At 44.8% G+C, this 21,232-nt stretch overlaps 1 protein-coding gene across 1 annotated transcript in view; it reads left to right on the top strand.

Moving 5' to 3' along the window:
* Nucleotides 1–21,232, top strand: part of LOC105478112 (chloride voltage-gated channel 4) — an 80,576-nt gene that overhangs the window by 47,840 nt on the left and 11,504 nt on the right. Inside the window, exons 7-12 of the mRNA XM_011735105.2 lie at nt 1,940–2,146; nt 2,277–2,357; nt 3,624–4,169; nt 7,511–7,697; nt 8,711–9,109; nt 15,676–15,892. Of these exons, the coding sequence (XP_011733407.1) occupies nt 1,940–2,146; nt 2,277–2,357; nt 3,624–4,169; nt 7,511–7,697; nt 8,711–9,109; nt 15,676–15,892 (1,637 nt within the window). The remainder of the gene's footprint in view (nt 1–1,939; nt 2,147–2,276; nt 2,358–3,623; nt 4,170–7,510; nt 7,698–8,710; nt 9,110–15,675; nt 15,893–21,232) is intronic.

Here is a 21,232-nt window from a genome sequence, read left to right as displayed (position 1 = left end):
CGTCTTCTTCTTTTTCTACCATTGTATTAAGAATGTTTTCAAGCACACAGAAAAGTTGAAAGAATTGGACAGTAAAAATTCATTAATTCATCGCCTCCAGCAGGGGTTGGCAAACTTTTCCTATTAGAGAAAGAGAGTCAATATATTAGGCCTTGGAGGCCAAGGGGCAAGATGGAGCAACTATTCTCACCAGAAGGCTAGTAGTCTTTTTTTTTTTTTTTTTCCTTTTTAACATACTACTTTTAAAAATGTTAAAACTATACTTAGCTCATGGATCATACAAAAATAGGTAGTGGGCCAGATTTGGACCACAGGCTATAGTTTGTCAACCCCTGACCTAAAGTTCAACTGTCATTTTGCTCTTGTAGGGGCAAACAACTTTTTACGGGTTTGCGGCTGGGCCTGCGAATTAAATTGACATGTAAGACAGATCAACGGGAGAAAAGCATACATGTTTATTTAATGAATTTTACATGACATAGGAACCTTCATAAGGAGTGAAGAACCAAAGATGAAGTTAGGGTTGAATACTCATGTGCTGAATTGGACGAGTAGTAATCTATGAAAGTGTGACAAGGCAGAGGAGCCTGGGCTAGGGGAGTTAGCTGGGTGAAGTGGCCAGGAGGATGAGGGTTAGTCTAACAAGGTTGGTTCATGCAGATTTCCCTCAGCCTCAATTTCCTGTCTTTGACGATAAGAATGATGCTTCCTTCTAGTATGGGGAGGGCGTCTTTCACGTGGGAATTTCATCTCCTGCGTTTAAGAAACAGAATGGGACAGGTGCAATGGCTCACGCCTGTAATCCCAGCACTTTGGGAGGCCGAGGCGGGTGGATCACGAGGTCAGGAGATCAAGACCGTCCGGGCTAACACGGTGAAACCCCGTCTCTACTAAAAGTACAAAAAATTAGCCAGGCGTGATGGTGGGCGCCTGTAGTCCCAGCTACTTGGGAGACTGAGACAGGAGAATGGCGTGAACCCAGGAGGCGGAGCTTGCAGTAAGCTGAGATCGCACCACTGCACTCCAGCCTGGGCGACAGTGCAAGACTCTGTCTCAAAAAAAGAAAAAGAAACAGAATGGTCAGGTGATCTTCTTGCTCCTGCTGTTTTTCAAGTGCCTTTAACCCAAAATAGTCAGTTTGCCAGAGTGGCATATTTTGGGGTAGCATATTCCTTTTTTTTTTTTTTTTTTTTGAGACAAGATCTTGCTCTGTCGCCTAGGCTAGAGTGTAGTGGCATGATCACAGCTGTCTGCAGCCTTGACCTTCCGGGCTCAAGTGATTCTCCTACTTCAGCCTCCCAAGTAGCTAGGATTACAGGTGCATGCCATCATGCCAAGCTAATTTTATTTATTTATTTATTTATTTATTTATTTATTTATTGCAGAGATGGGATCTCTCTATGTTGCCCAGGCTGGTCTTGAACTCCTGGGCTCAAGCGATCCTCCCACCTCGGCCTCCCAAAGTGCTGGGATTACAGGTGTGAGCCACTGTGCCTGGCCTGGGGTAGCATATTCTTAACTACTGCACTCTCCTTGCCTTGTCACATAGTCAGCCAGCTCTGCATCTCTTAATCTAGGATATTTTTCAGAGTCAAAAGTTAACAGTTAATATCAATAGGTGTATGTCTCTTCTCAACATAACAGAAGGTAATGTGAACAGGATAAAATGCCATAAATCAAGCGAGACCTTGTTAATGATTTATTCAGTCCTCTTTAGGAGCTTTTGGTACTCTAGGAATCCTTAAGATTTACCATGCATTGAGTTTTTAATATTTCAGTTAATATAAAATTATAGTTAAATCAAAAATGAAAATGGCCTCTGTTCCATGCTATTGAGTGAATCTAAACTTTGAACATGTCTCTCAGAGGAAGTACAGCTCTTTTCCTAGCCATGGATTGAAGCAGTTCATTCCCTCTTGTTCTCCATCCTCTGTTTCAGATAAAGACCATTTTAAGCGGCTTTATCATCAGGGGCTACTTGGGGAAGTGGACCCTGCTAATCAAGACAGTCACGCTGGTGCTGGTAGTGTCCTCTGGTCTGAGCCTTGGGAAGGAAGGGCCGCTAGTGCACGTGGCTTGTTGCTGTGGCAACTTCTTCAGCAGCCTTTTCTCCAAGTACAGCAAGAATGAGGGCAAGAGGCGGGAGGTGAGCCGCTCAGCTTTCATCTGCAGCGAAACTTTCTTCTCAAAGCCCCCTCCTGCTGTCTGACCTGCAGGTTTGCACGTTTGTTTTCATGGAAGGCCTTGAAGCTTATGTAGAACTATTTGTTTTGTAGGTGCTTTCAGCTGCAGCGGCTGCTGGAGTCTCTGTTGCCTTTGGTGCACCAATTGGAGGCGTGCTTTTCAGTCTAGAAGAGGTGAGAAATGGGCAGCCGAAAGAATTTGTGATTTTGAGCAGCAAGGCCCTTTGAGGGTTAGAATCAAAGAAATATTGGATAAGATTCCTGCAGTTAATTAAGGAGCCACAGTTTCCACTGTTTGTTTTTTTATTTGTGTTTATTTTCTCTTTTTTTGAGACTGAGTCTTGCTCTGTCGTCCAGGCTAGAGTGCAGTGGTACGATATCGGCTCACTATAACCTCCACTTCCCGGGTTTAAGCAAGTCTCCTGTCCCAGCCTCCTGAGTAACTGGGACTACAGGTGCACGCCACCACGCCTGGCTAATTTTCGTGTTTTTAGTAGAGACGGGGTTTCGCCATATTGGTCAGGCTGGTCTTGAACTCCTGACCTCAGGTGATCCACCCGCCTCAGCCTCCCAAAGTATTGGGATTACAGGCGTGACCCACCATAGTGGGCCACCACCATTAAATTCCTGTTTGCAAGTATTGTTTTAAAAATTGCCAACGTGATTTTTTTTTAAAAAGACTTATAGTATTTTCTGTCTCATAACCAACTTAATTAAGCATTTTTGATTTTGGTAACCCAAATGGGTTATTCCAGGGGTTGGCAGACATTTCTGTAAAAGGCCAGGTAGTAAATGTGTTTGGTTTTGTGGGCCATACAGTTTCTGTTGTAGCTGTTTGGCTCTGCTGTCATAGCGTGAAAGCAGCTGTGAACAATACGTCCACAAATGGGCATGTCTGTATTTCCATAGATATTTCTTTATGGACAGTGAAATTTGAATTTTATGGTTTTCACATGTCACAAAATATTGTTCTTCTTTTGAATATTTCAAATCAAAAGAATTTTTTCCCCTTTTTCAATCAATTAAAAATGTAAAAACCATTCTTAACTCATGTGCCATATAAATGCATTCACTGGGCTGCATGTGACTTGCAGCCCAGAGTTTTCCAAACCCTGATCTACTCTGTTGTCTGTAGAATCCATTCCAGAGGTTTATTTGCTTCTAGGGGAGTCTCTGTGCCATGAACAGAATTATGATTAAATACTTTTCTCTTAAAAATATAGCTAAAACCCGCCTTGATTAGTGTCCATTCCACTTCTAGACATAGTTAGATTCCTCTGGGGATCTTTGCTGATGCATTTTGGTCATATTAAGTCCAGGCTGATGGAATGAGTGTGTTCACTCTTGGACTTAGAGTGTGACTTTCATGCCAATCAGAGGGCCTGGCTCTGAGCAGCTCTTTCTCCGGCCAGTCTCTAATTTTCTACTTTTTCATCTCAGGTCAGTTACTACTTTCCCCTGAAGACCTTGTGGAGGTCATTTTTCGCAGCCCTGGTGGCAGCCTTTACACTGCGATCCATCAATCCCTTTGGGAATAGCCGTCTTGTTCTCTTTTATGTGGAATATCACACACCCTGGTACATGGCTGAACTCTTCCCCTTCATCCTTCTTGGGGTTTTTGGGGGCTTGTGGGGAACCCTCTTCATCCGCTGCAACATCGCCTGGTGCAGGAGGCGCAAGACCACCAGGCTGGGGAAGTACCCGGTGCTGGAGGTCATTGTGGTGACCGCCATCACTGCCATCATTGCCTACCCCAATCCCTACACACGCCAGAGCACCAGCGAGCTCATTTCTGAGCTGTTCAATGACTGTGGAGCCCTTGAGTCTTCCCAGCTCTGTGACTACATCAACGACCCCAACATGACTCGGCCTGTGGATGACATTCCAGACCGGCCTGCTGGTGTTGGTGTTTACACAGCCATGTGGCAGCTGGCCCTGGCACTGATCTTCAAAATCGTCGTTACCATATTTACCTTTGGCATGAAGGTAAGTGAAAGGGAAGGAAGATGGGGTGGGGACCCATATCCTTCTGGGGACAGCACCCTACTCTCTAAAATGAAATTGTGGTGGGAAAAAAGGGGGACTGGCCTTTCTTGAATGTTCTCATGTGCCCTGCAGGAACTTGACATTCCTTTAATCAATAGGAAACAACTTTTAATAAACAAGCTTATTAAATAGAGATTTTAATCCCATTTTACAACTGAGGAAACTAAGGCTCTGAGATCTTAAGAGGCTTGATCAGACCCACAGTTTAAGAGAGACAGAGCTAGGCATCAAACCCACCTCACACATTCCCAGAACAGGTGGTGGTGACCACAGGTTTCCTGCCAATGGCCAAGTGATGCCAGGTGGTGGAAAAAGCCCAGGTCTGGCTCAGTTTGGCTCAGTAAACATGCATTGAGTATCAGCTGTATGTTAGGCATTGTGCTAAGTCTGAGGGATACAGAACCCAAACAAAGCTGCGCTTGCAGAGCACACAGCTCTGGGAGAAAGAGATGCAGACCCGGAGTTCTGACACTGTGGTGGGCACCACGCTGGCATGACAGGAGCACAGAGTGAATGTGTTCCCCGTCTGGGCAGGGCTGGGCATGACAGGGGCTCTTTGCACACATTGTCTTTGAAGGGCAGAGCTGTGGATGACAGCACATGCTTTCTTTTCCTCCTCCCTCCCTCCCTCCCTTCCTCCCTCTTTTCCTCCCTCCCTTCTTCCTCCCTTCCCTTCCCTTTTCCCTTCCCTTTTCCCTTTTCCCTTTTCCCTTCCCTTCCCTTCCCTTTTCCCTTGTTGCAATCAACACCTGTATTTAGCTTTAGAACATTTTCATCTCCCAAGTGGAAATTTCATGTCCATTAGCAGTCACTCCCCATTTTTCCCTCCCCTAGTCCCTGGCAACCACTAATCTGTTCTGTCTCTAGATTTGCCTGTTTTGGACACTTCATATAAATGACATCATATAATCTGTGGCCTTTGGTGACTGGCTTTTTTCATTTAGCGCCATGTTTTCTAGGTTCATTCCCATTGTAGCATGTGCCACTACTTCATTTTTATGGCTGAATAATATTCCATTCTATGGAGATCCCACATTTTGTTTATCCACTCATCCTTTGATGGACATTTGTGTTGTTTCCACCTTTTGACTATTATGAATAATGCTATCATTGCTTACTTAAAGAAACTTTTATTAGAGTATATCGTCCATATAGAGAAGTGTACAGCTTGATGGAGTTTCATAAAACATACACACACTTGTGTAACCAGCACCCAGGATCAGAAGCAGAACATTATCCGTCCCCCAGAGCCCCTTTTGTGTTCCATTACTATTGCTTTCTGTGTGGTATTTCTATGAATTGTCTTTTTAATTTCATTTGCTTTTATTAAAAATATAAAATAGAGACCCAGTCTCCCTGTGTTTCCCAGGCTGGTCTCAAACCCCTGAGCTCCAGTGATCCTCCTGCTTTGGCCTCCCAAAGTGCTAGGATTATACACATGCGCCATTGTGCCCTGCATGAATTGTCTTTTGTTTTTTTGGAGACAGGGTCTCACGCTGTTGCCCAGGCTGGAGTGCAGTGGCACAATCATGGGTCACTGCAGCCTCGACCTTCTGGGCTCGAGTGATCCTCCTGCTTCAGCCCATGGGGACTACAGACACGCGCCACCACACCCGGATAATTTTTGTATTTTTTGTAGAGATGGAGTCTCACCATGTTGGCCAGGCTGGTCTGGAACTCCTGGGCTCAAGTGATCTGCCTGCCTTGGCCTCCCAAAGTGTTAGAATTACAGGCGTGAGCCATCACACCTAGCCTGAATTGTCTTTTTTTTTTTTTTTTAGTCTAATGGTCTGGCATGGTGGCTCATGCCTGTAATCCCAGCACTTTGGGAGGCCAAGGTGGGTGGATCACGTGAGGTCAGGAGTTCAAGACCAGCCTCGCTAACATAGTGAAACCCCGTTTCTTCTAAAAATACAAAACTTATCCGGGCATGGTGACACATGCCTGTGGTCCCAGCTACTCAGGAGGCTGAGGCACAAGGATCACTTGAACGCAGGAAGCAGAGGCTGCAGTGAGCCGAGATCATGCCACTGCACACGGGCCTGGGCGACAGAGTGATATTCCATCTCAAATAAATAAATAAATAAATAAATAAATAAATAAATAAGTAAATAAAGTCTAAGAAGTTGTTTACTTCAGCGTGTTGTAGTGGTCAAATACAAACCTGAATTTGGGCCTTAAGAACAAGGATGGGTGGACCTTATTAAACAGCTGGCTGTCTCTGATCTGTCATCTCCTAGCAAAGGGATTTGTTTTCGTGTCTCAGGAAGATGCTGGTAACATTTTATGATGCTTGCTGAGAAAAGTCTCCTTTGATGTTACAAGGATATAAATGATGTAGAATAAGGGAAAGCTCAGAAAGGAACAATTTCCTAAGGACTGTTCTAACTCTAGAAATCACACCCAAGGGTCCAAACTTCACTTGAATTAAGTTAAAGTTCTGCTTCCATCCTCAGATGGGTGACCACCTGGGGCTGGCATCATTGCAGCTGCTGCCTAGGGTCAGTGGTCACGTGTCATTTCAGTGAACACAGGGAGTCAGGCATGTTCTATAGCACATGTGTGGTCATTAGATAAACTAAAATGTATCTTCATCCAGCAGGGTAGAGAACACACTGGTGCCAAGATGTTTTAGTTTACATTGTATTTCTTTGCTGCCCCTATCCTGGCTTGGAAATATTCAGAATACTTATTGGAAAATGCACTTCATTAGGAAGAGGGAACTGCCTCCCTCGTCTCTCTCTGACAGGTATTCAGCTACCACCTACTAGAGAGGGCAGGGAGCCATTGAAGTGCTTTCTGGAAGATCCAGGGGACTGCAATGATGGATTCAGCTTCTTTATTTTACCTGGGAGCAGTCACAGGCCCTTCTTTTCCGTTTTCATGCTGTGGCTTGACATTTAATTTTAAAAGCCATTCTGAATGACATGGCAAGGGGAGAGAGAAAGTGGTGTCTCAAGTGACAGATGCTCACTTTGAATTTTATTTGCAGTGGGGCTTATTCTTTAATCCACAGCAGGCGAACCCAGCCAGCTTTTGAAGGAGAGGGAATCAAAGTATAAAATTGCATTCTCTCTAAGTTGCAGTAGATATGACTGACTAAGCAGGTCAAATCATTTGTCCCACCTTTCCCCAGCTGACCTGTTTTGCAGAGTTGCACCTCCTCTGAAGACTGAAGCTAAATACAAGCCTGTCTTCGAGGGGGAATGTGTTTCCTGGGGGTTGTGAAGCGGGGACTCAGTCTTTTCCCCTCATGTTGCTTTTCTCTGTGTCTCCTCAAGATCCCATCGGGCCTCTTCATCCCCAGCATGGCTGTGGGCGCGATAGCAGGCAGGATGGTGGGAATTGGCGTGGAGCAGCTGGCCTACCATCACCATGACTGGATCATCTTCAGGAACTGGTGCAGACCTGGTGCAGACTGTGTCACGCCAGGGCTTTACGCAATGGTGGGAGCTGCGGCCTGCCTTGGTACGACCACGGGTGAGGCAGGGAGGGGGACCGGGGAACTAACCTGGCTTAGAGGACTGCCAAGAAGGAAGACATGGACTTGAACATTTTCTTTACTGGGGATAGGCTGGGTTGTGTGGCTATAACAAGTAAACCCCTAAATCACAATGGCTTAATGCACCAAGGCTTATGTCTTGCTCACTATGCACACACACACACAAACAGATGCCCTCAACTTGTGATGGGGTTTACATCCTGATAAATGCATCATAAACTGAAAATATTATAAGTTGAAAATGCATTGAATACACCTAATCTACCAAACGTTGTAACTTAGCCTACCTTAAACATGTTCAGAACACTTACATTTACCTACAGCTAGGCACAATCATCTAACAAAGCCTATTTTATAATAAAGTTGAATATCTCTTGTAATTTATTGAATACTGTACTGAAAGTGAGAAACAGATGGTTGCTTGTGTACTTGAGGCATGGTTTCTACTGAATGCATGTTGCTTTTGTACCACAGAAAGTTGAAAAATTGTAAGTTGAACCATCATAAGTCAGGAACTGTCTGTAAATAAAAAACTTGGTTTAGCAGAAGGCTCTTCTCCACCTAATCATTCAGGGGCACAAAGGTGGGTCTGTCCCCTGTCTATAGTCCTTAAGAATTTCTGTGCTGTTCTGTTTATGGGGTTCTTGAAGAGCACCATGCTTGCTTAGTCAGAAGCTTGCAGAGCCCATGTAGGATCCACTCACCAAAAAGCTTATGTGGGCCAGGGTGAATAGACAACCCAGGATCCCTCATTGGAGCAGAGGCCCCAGTGAGATTCAACTTCAGGCTCCCTAGTGCAAAGCCACATTTGACGGGGCCTGGCCTGGGTTCCAGAGGCCCAGTGCAGGAAGCATGTGGGAGTGTCTGCTCGAAACAGGTGTGAGGGGAATTTACAGCCTGTCTGTCATTTTCCCCAAATCATGTTTCCATGAGCTGCCCGGGTTGCACTTTGGAATTTTACTCCTCCCCTCTGTTGCAGGTGGAGTTACCAGGATGACGGTATCATTGGTGGTCATCATGTTTGAATTAACGGGGGGTCTGGAGTACATCGTGCCTCTGATGGCGGCAGCTGTGACCAGCAAGTGGGTAGCTGATGCATTTGGGAAAGAAGGCATCTACGAAGCCCACATTCACTTAAATGGGTACCCTTTCCTTGATGTGAAGGACGAATTTACTCACCGCACACTGGCCACCGACGTCATGCGGCCCCGGCGGGGAGAGCCACCGCTGTCGGTGCTCACGCAGGACAGCATGACTGTCGAGGATGTGGAGACCCTCATAAAGGAGACCGACTACAACGGCTTCCCCGTGGTGGTCTCCAGAGACTCCGAGCGCCTCATTGGATTTGCCCAGAGGAGGGAACTGATTCTCGCAATAAGTGAGTAAAGAGAGGGAAGTTCACATTTCACCAAGAGCCGAATGTCATCCTTTGTACCCCTAACATTATCCAAGATTTTTGAGGTGATGTGCATTAAGCCAGGGGCTCTCAAACTTTCACATGTCTCTGGGTCACCCAAGGGTCTGGCTCAAAAGCAGATTCTGATTGAGCAGGTCTTGGGTGGGACGTGATACTACATCCCTCACAAGTTCCCCATTAATGCTAATATTGCTGGTCCCCACATCACACTGTAAGGAAAAAGGCTTTAAACCCAAGTCTTGGGTAGAAATTCTCAGTTGGAAAGTGACTACATGTTTGCAAGCAGCCCCCTGGCCCTGCTCCGCTGCTGCCTTTCAGCAATTGTTGGCTAAAGCTGAGAAGGAAGAGAGGCGACAGCCTGGAGTGGCCCGGGCTGAGCTGTCTCAGACTTTCAGGTGAACCAACCATCCGGCTGAGATGGTGAGTTCTCTGCCCCAGACACCCCTTGCCACCACACAAGTCTTTTGCTTCACTTTATGATATGATGTCTGATTCCACAGTTAGAGGCCCTTGTGGGTAAATGTGCAGACATTGCTGGAACCAATTGCATGAGATTATTTTCCTCTTGTGTTTGAATGACAGTCAGCTGCACTGAGGGGCAGGCTGTTGAGTTGGGGAGGGGAGTATGGGATGATGCCCAGGTCAGGGTGTCCCAAAGACAGGTGGATCAGAGAAGCAAGCCCATGGGCCCCATCAGCCTGGAGATGGCTCCAACAGAAGGGTAAGCAGGAGGTAGGAGAATTCCTAAGACAGAGGGGGCCGAGGGCTGCCGACTGAGGGCCAGAGGTCTGGTTGTGAGTTGCTGGGACCCTAGGCAAGGAGGAGCTGTGAGCCTTGGAGGGGTAGAGTCCTGCCAGGCCTCAAGGTGGCAGGGTCAAGGACCAGCATAGCACATCCACGGGCACGCTCAGCATCCTTGCTCTGTGATCTGTACAACATTCCAGCATCTCATGATAGACCAGGGCCCATGGCATGGCTCCCATGCACACATGACAGTTTTACTATATATCTTCCAGAGTATTCTTGAAGCTTGTCAATGGGACTTTCCCTGGTCTGATGTTGGAATGGCCCACTGTGAACACATTTCCACCAGGCAACTGCTTGCTTCTCTCCCTATCCTTTGTTTCCTGTTTCCAAGGCACCTCCCTTAAACCTCTTCCCGATGTTACATAGCTTTAAAATATCTTTAAGGCATCTTCATCAAAGGCTTTATAGAAATAAGTTTAGATAAGCTATCCTCTCCCATTTTAGCTTGACACTCAAACATTTTTACCTCCTCCAAAGCAAAAATTCATTTGGTATTTTAGACGCTGTAGCAAGTTTGTGCTTAAGTGTTCAGCGATGCTTCTCCTTATTATAGGTCCTGTTGCTTAACAGGTAGGTAGGTGCCTTTGTGTAAATATTGCCTTATAAGTAATGAGGTTTTTTAAGGTTGTTTAAGTAGGGTTGGGTTTGTTTAAAAATACTGTAATCAGCAGCCTTTAAAAAGTTTTTCATTCCCTAGAATCTTTTAAGCAAAGGTTGAAATTTAAAAACTAAGGTAATAAATGTCACAGAATCTATTATCTATTGTATAGCTCCAGGCACACCTGCTAAGAGGCAGCTTACTAATTTTGCTGAAACCCATTACTGTAATCAAGTGGGAAGCAGTAATTGTCATCAACCGGTTAGAGAAGAAATTTAAGCTTACCAACCAAGTACTCTTCTAGAAGCTATGTTTGGAATGTCTGAAGAGGCACCACACGGTGTAAATACTACCTATATGCTTTCAATCAGACCGATAATAATATAGAAGGTGCTATTTACATGGTTTGTGCAAAGGGAAGGAGTGTTTTGCTCTGAGGAATCAGAAAAGCTGTTTTTTTTGGCCTGTGGAAGTAGAAGAGTCCCTGTACTCTGGTGGAGAAATACAGGTGCATGACCTGTATTTGAGGAATCTTGTGCCATTTTATGAGTATAGAAATAGGACAGCATTTAGCTAGACACTATCCCATGCCAATTTCACTTCCTAGAGGAATTGGGAGCAAAGATTATAGACAGATCCAAGATAGTATGGATCAGAAAAGAAAGGTAAGTGAGGTAAATAAGGATTTTTCTTACATATCGTGTTTAAAAATTGTAGCAACTGCTCACATGGAGCTGAAAATGTTTTGTTATGTTTTGAAATGCCAAAGCATGGCGTTTTCTTTGTTAGAGAGCACTTCGTTAGCACCACCTGGGCAACATGACTCTTCACCATCACATACTAGCACATGGGGCCATATGCGACTCTTGCCCAAGTTCCTGGCAAATGGGCCTTTACCTCTGGTTGCTCTGCAAATATGAGGACTCGTCTGTACTCAGCAGGGCTCAGGTGCTTCTTGTCTTGAGTTCTGAAGTTAAGTAGGGTTCAAAGAGGACTCAGCGGGGAGTTGCAGAGATGATTAAAGGGTGGAAAGTTAGAGTTTCAGGGAAGAGTTAAGGAAACTCTCAGGTTTTTGTGGTCGGGTGGATGATTTATTAGGCTGCTACAAAAGTAATTGCGGTTTTTGCCATTACTTTCAATGGCAAAAACCGCAATTACTTTTGCACCAACCTAATAATAATTATTCTCCAGTATGTGGAAGATGCTTAGTTGCAGAAAGGGGTGTATATCTAGCACTGAACAAGAAGTTAAGTGTCAGATCTGTCAGACAAGGGAGAAAAGAGGTTTCTGCCCGGGAGGGCTGTTAGTTACTGGACTAGGTCATGGAGAACAGTGGTGTCATCTACATCTTTCTGTTTGGGATGTTTATGTATATACATACACACATAGAGGGACTTCTCCATGCTTTAGTGGACAGATAATAACTTGTAAAATAATCTGCTTTTTCTTCTGTATAGTCTTTACCTTTTTATCTTTGTACTACTTTTGTGGTTGCTTTCAATTTTCCATTTTAACCTATCTCATTAATTATATCTGTCTTATGGACGCATTTAAAAAATTTTTTTTGAGACAGGGTCTCACTCTTTCACCCAGGCTGGAGTGCAATGGCGCGATCATAGCTCACTGTAGCCCCTACCTCCTGGGCTCAAGCAGTCCTCCTGCTTCAGCCTCCAGAGAAGCTAGGACTACAGACTCGCACCAGCATGCCCGGCTAAGCATTTTAAATTAACAGAATGATAGACTATTACCTCCCTGAAAACATAATTCACGTGGGAGTGCTCCTCCTCAGCACCGCTGACATTTGGGGCTGGATGATTCTCTGTGGTGGGGCTGTCTTGTGCACTCTCGGGTGTTGAGCAGCGTCCCAGGGCTCCACCCACTGGATGCCAGGAGCGCTTGCCCTTTCCTATTGTGATAACCAAAAATGTCTTTAGATATTGCCAAATGTCCCCCGAGGGTGGGGGCAGAATTACTCCCAGTTGAGAACCATTGCTTTAAAGCCACTCAATAGCCTAACGAATATGTGATTATTTCCAATTTTGAAAAATTTCTTGGCCTATCACATAGTTTGTGAAATTCCTCTTACTCACACTTTATTATTTACCATCTCTACATCTGGCATGTGAACATATTGCTTTTAGGAAATGGAATGTTAAGTTGAGTAACCTTAGCAGGTGCTCATAAAATGTACACTCCTTTTTTTTTTTTTTTTTTTTTGACTAAGTCTTGCGATGTTTCCCAGGCTGGAGTGCAGTGGCGCCATCTCGGCTCACTGCAGCATCCACCTCCCAGATTCAAGCAATTCTCTTGCCTCAGACTCCCGAGTAGATGGGACTACAGGCACATGCCACCATGCATGGCTAATTTTTGTATTTTTAGTAGAGACAGAGTTTCACCATGTTGACCAGGCTGGTCTCGAACTCCTGACCTTAAGTGATCCGCCGACCTCAGCCTCCCAAAGTGCTGGGATTACAGGCATGAGCCACTGTGCCTGGCCTAAAATGGACATTCTTTTTCAAGAGCTGTGGACACTGAGACTCATTCTAGTAGAATATATGGCAAACCTCCTACATTAAAGACAGTTTTAAAGACAGTTTATTTTTAAAACATTTAAAAATGAAGTTTATTACATTTTTTCAAAGTGAAAATAATACACACTCCAAATATTGGGGAAATCAGAAGCAAAAGGAAACATTTAAAAAGCTACCTACTTTCTTATCACCAAAGAAGACATGATTGATATTTAGTGAATTTCCTTTTTGTCTTTTAGCTCTTTTAAGAAGATGCATTTTCGGTTGTATTGTTTTGGTTTCTTCTTCAACACAGACTCCCAAGTGTTCCTGGGGTCTGTGGTTCTCTTTTCTTGTAGCACTGGCTCATCCCTTGGGTGAGGAGTTAGTTGGTTTATCCTTTCACACAGGAAATATTTCTTAAGTGTCCACCATGTGCTGATACCATCCTAGAAGCTCAGAGTCCAGGGATGACAGCACACTGCCTCTGCCCTCTGTGAACTTACATGCAGGCATTTTGGTGTTTGATGATTTCTGGTCCAAACTGAGAGTAGATGTTTCACTTAGTAGAGAATTGCAAAGAGCTTTCTTGCTGGTTCTCCTTCCATTCATAGGCTTTTGCCTGTTCCTAGCACCTCTACCCACAAAGTTTGAAGCCTCCTGTAAGTCTGTAATAGAGTTGCAAAGTGGCCTAGCAGAACCTTTCTGAGGAGAGTAGCAGTCGCCACTGTGGGAATAGCAAGGTGTATAGCTTAGGCCTCTGGCTCTGACTCTAGCTGATGCCTGTATTTTTGCTTGGCGGTAAATACCTTGTGGGCTTTCCTTCCTGATGCCTCCTATGTGAGATAGGTTCAGTTTTATGTGGCAAGCAGAACCAGATACACTGACATTTAGTAGACCTACTCATTCATTCATTCATTCATATGTGCATTTGACAAATATCTGTTTTGTGTCTACTATGTGCTAGGCATTGTCCAGGCACTGGGAGTGCACTGGTGAGTAAGAGTTCATTGAGCTAGTAGCTGTTAGAATCAGGGCTTCTAACCCAATCAGTAGGTTCAAAGGAGATATAAGCATGTTATTTATTTTATTGTAGCAAGTGGATGAACCATTTATTAAATTGTATTTGGTTTAAGAAGGGGTTCGGTAAATCCGTGTCATCAACTCTTGATTGGGGTTTGCGGCTTGATCCAATCCTGACATTCACTCAATGGTTGAAATTGATGGAAATCCTGTTAGTGGGACTTTAAGAGAATCGGCTGGTCTATGGAAATGAGCAAATAAGTATGTGTTGCCAGTTGCCTCCCTGTCTTAGTGGGTAAGGACAGAAACATCTTGGTTTAGGAGAGAAGTACGTAGTATATATCAAACAGTCTACGTTTGAAAACATGTTGTGCATCAAAGTCGTCTGGTATTTGTGGCAGAATCATACCCCATTTGATGTAACTTGATTTAACCTGACCCATATAATGTGAAGGCATTTGCCCAGCAGGCCCTCTGTTCCTCTTTTAAACAGAGACCCTTTTTCAGACTCAGCCTGACCCCAAATGCTGCCAGTTTTCCATTAGAGTACTCTATTGCACTAAATGGCCTTAGAGGAGGCAGTTAGAATTTTATTTTTGAAAGAACAATATAGGTGAGTAGTAGTCTTTGAGAAGGCAAGAAATGTATTATGGAAACCAGGATCCATTTTAAAGCAAGCCTTGCTGTACATTTTCCCTAACCTTTTCCCATGAACCAAAAGAAAGATTAAAATTCCAACAGAAGGAAAATCGCCTTGGAGAAATATCTTGAGACCAATGGATTTATTTCATGTGTGACTTAAAATAGCCTGGGTTTCTAGCACCGCGTTAAGCTGTATTTCTAATGAGTTCCTGTTACCCTACTTTTCTTCAACTTTCTTTCACATGGCTTTTTCTACAGACAGAAATAGGCTAATTGCTACCATAACAGTTTTACTATCTTTCTTTGAGAGATCCACAAAATGGCCCATTTTTAAGACAGGAGATCCAAAGGGTGGTTGGGGGGTGGGGGGATGCAGCTTTTCTGGGGTTGTTTCTTTGGACCCAAGGGTCGCATTTGGGATTGAGCTGCATTTCTGGGCTGTGAGCCTGGGCTGGCCGTATTGATTTCTTGTTCCTCCCAGGATTCATAATGCCATTTGGGCCAGTTATAAGTTAGTTCGTAAAAAGAAAAACAATGTATTAAGGTCATCGGGCAGCTAAGTAAGTTTCTTGTCACGTCAAACTCCAGCCCATGATGAGGTGAAGGAGCATAAGGAAAGCCAGAATGGAGGGCCCTGGGCTGTTTGGGGTTCCTGGAGTCTGGGGGGAAGCAGTGAATGTCCCCAAAGGGGCCATCTGGGTCAGGCCCATATTGCCAGACTTTGGCAACAAATGATCCGGTCACAGCAGGGGACCCTCACACAGCATTAGCTGCAGAGAGATGCCAATTCCACAGATGTTTGGCTAAAGCCCCTTATTAAGAATGTGTGGTTCATCCTCCGAACCTCTTTTCTGTGGGATTCTAGATGCTGTGTGTGAGTGTGGGATGGGGAGTTGCTCAGCAAGGGATTTTTGTGTGGCTTATTGTTCCTGCTCACCCCATTCTAGAGAACGCCAGACAGAGGCAGGAGGGCATTGTGAGCAATTCCATCATGTACTTCACGGAGGAACCCCCCGAGCTGCCGGCCAACAGCCCACATCCCCTGAAGCTGAGGCGCATCCTGAACCTCAGCCCATTTACAGTCACAGACCATACCCCAATGGAAACAGTGGTGGATATCTTCCGGAAACTGGGGCTCCGGCAGTGCCTGGTGACGCGCAGTGGGTGAGTAGCCGGACATGTGGCCAGAATGACCTAGGGAGAAAAAGATGAGTGAGACATGGTCTCAGCCCTGAAGGATGTGGAGGGCCACAGGGTGGAACAGTCCTTCAAAGAGAATGGCAGTAAGCTGTGGTGAATGTGCTGAGAAGGAAATGTACAGGGGGCTTGGGACTTAGGGCTGGGCAGCCGTGTAGCCAGAGAAGGGGGCGGTCCGGTTTGGACTGCTGCCTGGGCTGAGGGAGGTTGAGTAAAAAGGGGCAGAGCCACAGGAGAAGGGGTTGGCGTTGCTTTTCTACCCCCTGCCACATGTGACACTTGGCTTAGGGAGGAGATTCTGCTATAACATGATATATGCGGTCCTCAAAATCACAGCACTATGCAAAAAGTGATCCATGCAAACCACAGGACTTCTGGGAAAAATGGGGTTAGGTACACAACAGTCAAAAACTTTATCAGTGATACATGACATAAAAGAGGTGAGAATGTAATAAGAATGGTAGTACCAAGCCAGGTGCCATGAATGGCTCGTGCCTGTAATCTCAGCACTTCGGGAGTCTGAGGCAGAGGATCACTTGAGCCCAGGAGTTCGAGACCAGCCTGAGTGGCAAGACCTTATCTCTACAAATACATTTTTATAAGATCAGCCAGGTGTGCTCATAGTCCCAGTAACTCGGGAGGCTGAGGCAGGAGGATCACTTGAGCCCAGACCTCCAAGGCTGCAGTGTCCTAGGATTGCACCACTGCACTCCAGCCTCAGCAACAGAGTGAGACCCTGTCTTGTAAAAAGAAGAGTGGTAGTACCATGTTACACATTAGTTAAATGGTTAAGAAATACAGGGATATTGCCGGGCGCGGTGGCTCACGCCTGTAATCCCAGCACTTTGGGAGGCCGGGGCAGGTGGATCACGAGGTCAGGAGATTGAGACCATCCTGGCTAACACAGTGAAACCCTGTCTCTACTAAAAATACAAAAAAATAGCTGGGCATGGTGGTGGGCACCTGTAGTCCCAGCTACTCGGGAGGCTGAGGCAGAAGAATGGCATGAACCCAGGACGTGGAGCTTGTGGTGAGCCGAGATTGCACCACTGCACTCCAGCCTGGGCGACAGAGCGAGACTCCGTCTCAAAAAAAAAAAAAAAAAAAAAAAAAAAAAAAAAAAAAAAAAAAAAGAAATACAGGGATACAACAGAAATATGTCACTTCATCTTAAAAAGGCCTGAAGTTGGCTGCGGGGTGGGTTTCACAAGCTCTGACACTTATGAATTACTGGGAAGGGGTGGAAGGAGGGGAACCTGAACTCAAGGGGAAGTGGTCACAGCAGGTGTGGATGGGCATGGCTCCTCACACATGCGTGAACTGAGGTTGCTTGTGGATGTTTGGGGGCTGGGCACGTGCATTTTGTGTATGCTGATCTCACTGGGTTCAGCTGGGTACAGTTCTCTGCATTTGCCTAGAGTTTCTCATGGATGAAATCACACATAAGCAAAGGTAAAATCCATATTATGCTCAGATTGTTCCTAATATATCAATTTGTTTGAAACAACTTTGTTTTTGAAATAAACATGATTGGAGAATGGAGAGATTTCATGACCCCATGGCATTGTCCCTGCTGCCTCTTTTGTTTTGTGTTGTCACAAATCAGGAAACCAACAATGCAACGATTGAGGGTCCACTGTAGTAGCACCAGAGGTGCACTTCCTTAAAAGCCATTCCTTGGCCTCTGAGTGTCCCAAGTTCCATGGTATCAGAAGCTTGTATAAGGGAAGGAGTTGGCTTGGTCAGGGTAGCCTGGAACCTAGGGTTATATCTGCCCATTTTATTCCTTTATGGGCTGGGAGTAGGAGGCAGGGAATGGGTTCTGGAGACATTGGTACCTAATAAAGTTTAGGCCTTTATAGATTCCAGAGGCTCAACTATCTAATATAGCTTATATTTCCAGAGCCGGCACACTGTAACACAGCAGTTCTCAACTGGAATGATTTTACCTCTCAGGGACATTGGGCAATGTCTGCAGACAATTTGGGGTGTCATGACTGGAGGGAGGGATGCTATTTGGCATCTAGTGAGTAGAGATCAGGGATGCTGCTAAACATCCTACAGTGAACAGGACAGCTCCACAATAAAACATCTGGCCCAAAATGTCACTAGTTGTGCAGTTGAGTCACCTTGGACTGGATGTCCCTGTATAGCTAAATGAGCAATCCTATTCATTCTGCTTTCTTCCTGCTGTCCTGGTAGCAAACACATGGGGGGACAGGCTCTGCAATTTGCAAATTTACCCAGAGAACTCCTGGCCAGCAGAGTGAGCGTCCTCCTTAGCTCTGACTACAGAGAGAGCAGTGTCTTGCATGTGGGAGGTGCAATCAATAGGGAAAAATAAATGAGTCCTTGTGTTTGACAAGGCTAGGGATCATTTCTGCTGATGAATTTTAAAGGAGCTCAAGTGGTTTTTCAAACTTGAGTGTGGATCAAAATGCCCTGGAGGATTAAACCTCCAGGTTAAATCCAGATTTCTGGGCCCTGCCACAGAAGTACTGATGCCTGGAGGTCTAGGGTGAGGCCCAAGAATGTGCACTCCTGACAAGCTCCCAGGTGATGCTGCTTCTGCCAGTCTGGGGACCCCACCTTGAGAACCACTAAAGTCGATTGATACACTTGAGTTTCCAGTATTATACTTGGTATAAATACCACTGTGATTGGCCATGCTGTCTCAAGTGTGTAGCAGTTTCTCCTTTCCTTTAAAACAATAATCCAATGTCAGTTATCATTGGAATTTCAGTTCAGTCAGGAAACTCTGCCCTTAATGCCCACTCACGCCTCACAGAGCCCCATGAGGTCTTCCCGTGAAGATCTGGGTGCCGAAATTGGCCCCGAATGTGCTTCAAGAAAGCAAAATTGCACTCTCTCTCACTCTACATCTTTTAAACAAACACAGATGCTGCTGCGTTAGTGCTGGCAAGGGATCCTTGTCTGCGGGGCCTTTCATCTCCTTGGGCTTCTTGCCAGGTCAGGCACGTCTCTGGCCAGCTCTCATGTTTGATGTGCTCGGCCACCCTGTGGCTTCCCTGCTCGGGATGGCCACGAGCCTGAGCTCCACCACTGGCCTGGATCACCTGCAGCATTTCTCAGGTCTGGGGTTCAAGGGGCATCATAAAACTGGACCAGGAATCAGAATGCGACAATCTAGGAAGCCTCCAGTTGCTAAGAATGAATTTGGGTGAGATTTTCCCTATGAAAGTTCTAGAAAGGAAAAGTGAGTAAGGGAGGCGGTGTCAGATTTTCCCCAAGCCCTGCTAGGTGGTCCACAGGGGCTTGGACAGGGTAGCTTTCACAGAAGAGCCCAGCTGCTCGAATCTGAATTATGTCCTTGGTCATAGATCTGGTAGTTTATAATTCACTGAATTTGCTTGAACTACTACCCAAAGGGGCTAGAAGTTCAAACACTTGATTTAAATCAAATAGGACATTTCATGCCACTAACGAAGCCTGCTGGATTTGATGTTACCTCCTTCTGGGTTGATGTTCGGCTTTCTTCTTTTGTGATAATTATCATCACAGGCCAGGGCACAATTTATGCACGAACCCAAGGCAGCTCCTGAATTCATATTTCCCTAGCGCTGTTATAATCAACTGAACTTTTAGACATTACAGTCACAGAGCTTTAAAAGGAGGTTTTCAGAATGCAAATACTTGATCTTTTGATACTGTCTCCAGGGTGAAGATAGGGAAACAAAAACCAGGTTTTGTAGATATGGGAGGGTTCCGTATATATGTGTGTGTGTGTGTGTGTGTGTGTATGTACGTATGTGTGTGTTATAGTTATCACTTTGCAAACACTAACAAGTCTTATTTTTTTAAAGCAACATTGGTTTATTCAACATTATATTGAGCATCTATTTTAGCTGGGAACTGTAGGGGGCACAAAAAGTGTTTTTGTTGTTGTTGTTGTTTTAAAAGCCAAGGAGCTTGTTATCTACTAAGGAACATGGACATAATCCAGTTTAAGTGGTGCTACCCAAGGCAGGCTCTCCAGTGGGGACTGTTCTGTTTTTTTTTTTTTTTAATTTAATTTAAAGTTCTGGGATACATGTGCAGGAAGTGAAGTCTTGCTACATAGGTAAACGTGTGCCATGGTGGTTTCCTGCACCTACCAACCCATCACCTAGGTAGGTAGCCCCACATGCATTAGCTATTTATCCTGATGCTCTCCCTCCCCAACCCACGACAGGCCCCAGTGTGTGTTGTTCCCCTCCCTGTGTCCATGTGTTCTCATTGTTCGGCTCCCACTTATAAGTGAGAACATACAGTGTTTGGTTTTCTGTTCCTGTGTTAGTTTGTTGAGGATAATGGCTTCCAGCTCCATCCATGTCCCTGCAAAGGACATGATCTCATTCCTTTTTATGGCTGCATAGTATTCCATGGTATATATGTGCCACGTTTTCTTTAGCCAGTCTATCACTGGTGAGCATTTGGGTTGGTTCCATGTCTTTGCTATTGTGAATGGTGCTGCAGTGAACGTACGTGTGCATGTATCTTTATAATAGAATGCTTTATATTCTTTTGGGTATATGCTCAGTAATGGGATTACTAGGTCAAATGGTATTTCTGGTTCTAGGTCTTTGAGGAATCACGACACTGTCTTCCATAATGGTTGAACTAATTTACATTCCCACCAACAGTGTAAAAGCATTCCTGTTTCTCCACACTCCCACGAGCATCTGTTTTTTCTTGACTTTAATAATTGCCATTCTGATTGATGTGAGATGGTATCTCATTGTGGTTTTGATTTGCATTTCTCTAATGATCAGTGATGCGGAGCTTTTTCTGATATGTTTGTTGGCTATATAAATGTCTTCTTTTGAGAAGTGTCTGTTCATGTCCTTTGCCCACTTTTTGATGGGGTTGTTTTTTTCTTGTAAATTTGTTCCTTGTAGATTCTGCATGTTAGACCTCTGTCAGATGGATAGATTGCATAAATTTTCTCCCATTCTGTAGGTTGTCCGTTCATTCTGACGATAGTTTCTTTTTCTGTGCAGAAGCTCTTTAGTTTAATTAGGATCCATTTGTCAACTTTTGCTTTTGTTGCAATTGCTTTTGAGGTTTTCATCATGAAATCTTTGCCTGTGACTATGTCCTGAATGGTATTGCCTAGATTTTTTTCTAGGCTTTTTATCGTTTTGGGTTTTACATTTAAGTCTTTAATCTATCTTGAGTTAATTTTTGTATAAGGTATAAGGAAGGGGTTCAGTTTCAATTTTCTGCATATAGCTAACCAGTTCTCCCAGCACCATTTATTAAATAGGGAGTCCTTTCCCCATTGATTGTTTTGTTAGCTTTGTCAAA

The sequence above is a fragment of the Macaca nemestrina genome, chromosome X (genome assembly GCF_043159975.1).
Source record: "Macaca nemestrina isolate mMacNem1 chromosome X, mMacNem.hap1, whole genome shotgun sequence".
NCBI lineage: Eukaryota > Metazoa > Chordata > Mammalia > Primates > Cercopithecidae > Macaca > Macaca nemestrina.
The sequence above is the reverse complement of the archived record's forward strand: the minus strand, read 5'-3'. Positions and strand labels throughout refer to the sequence as shown.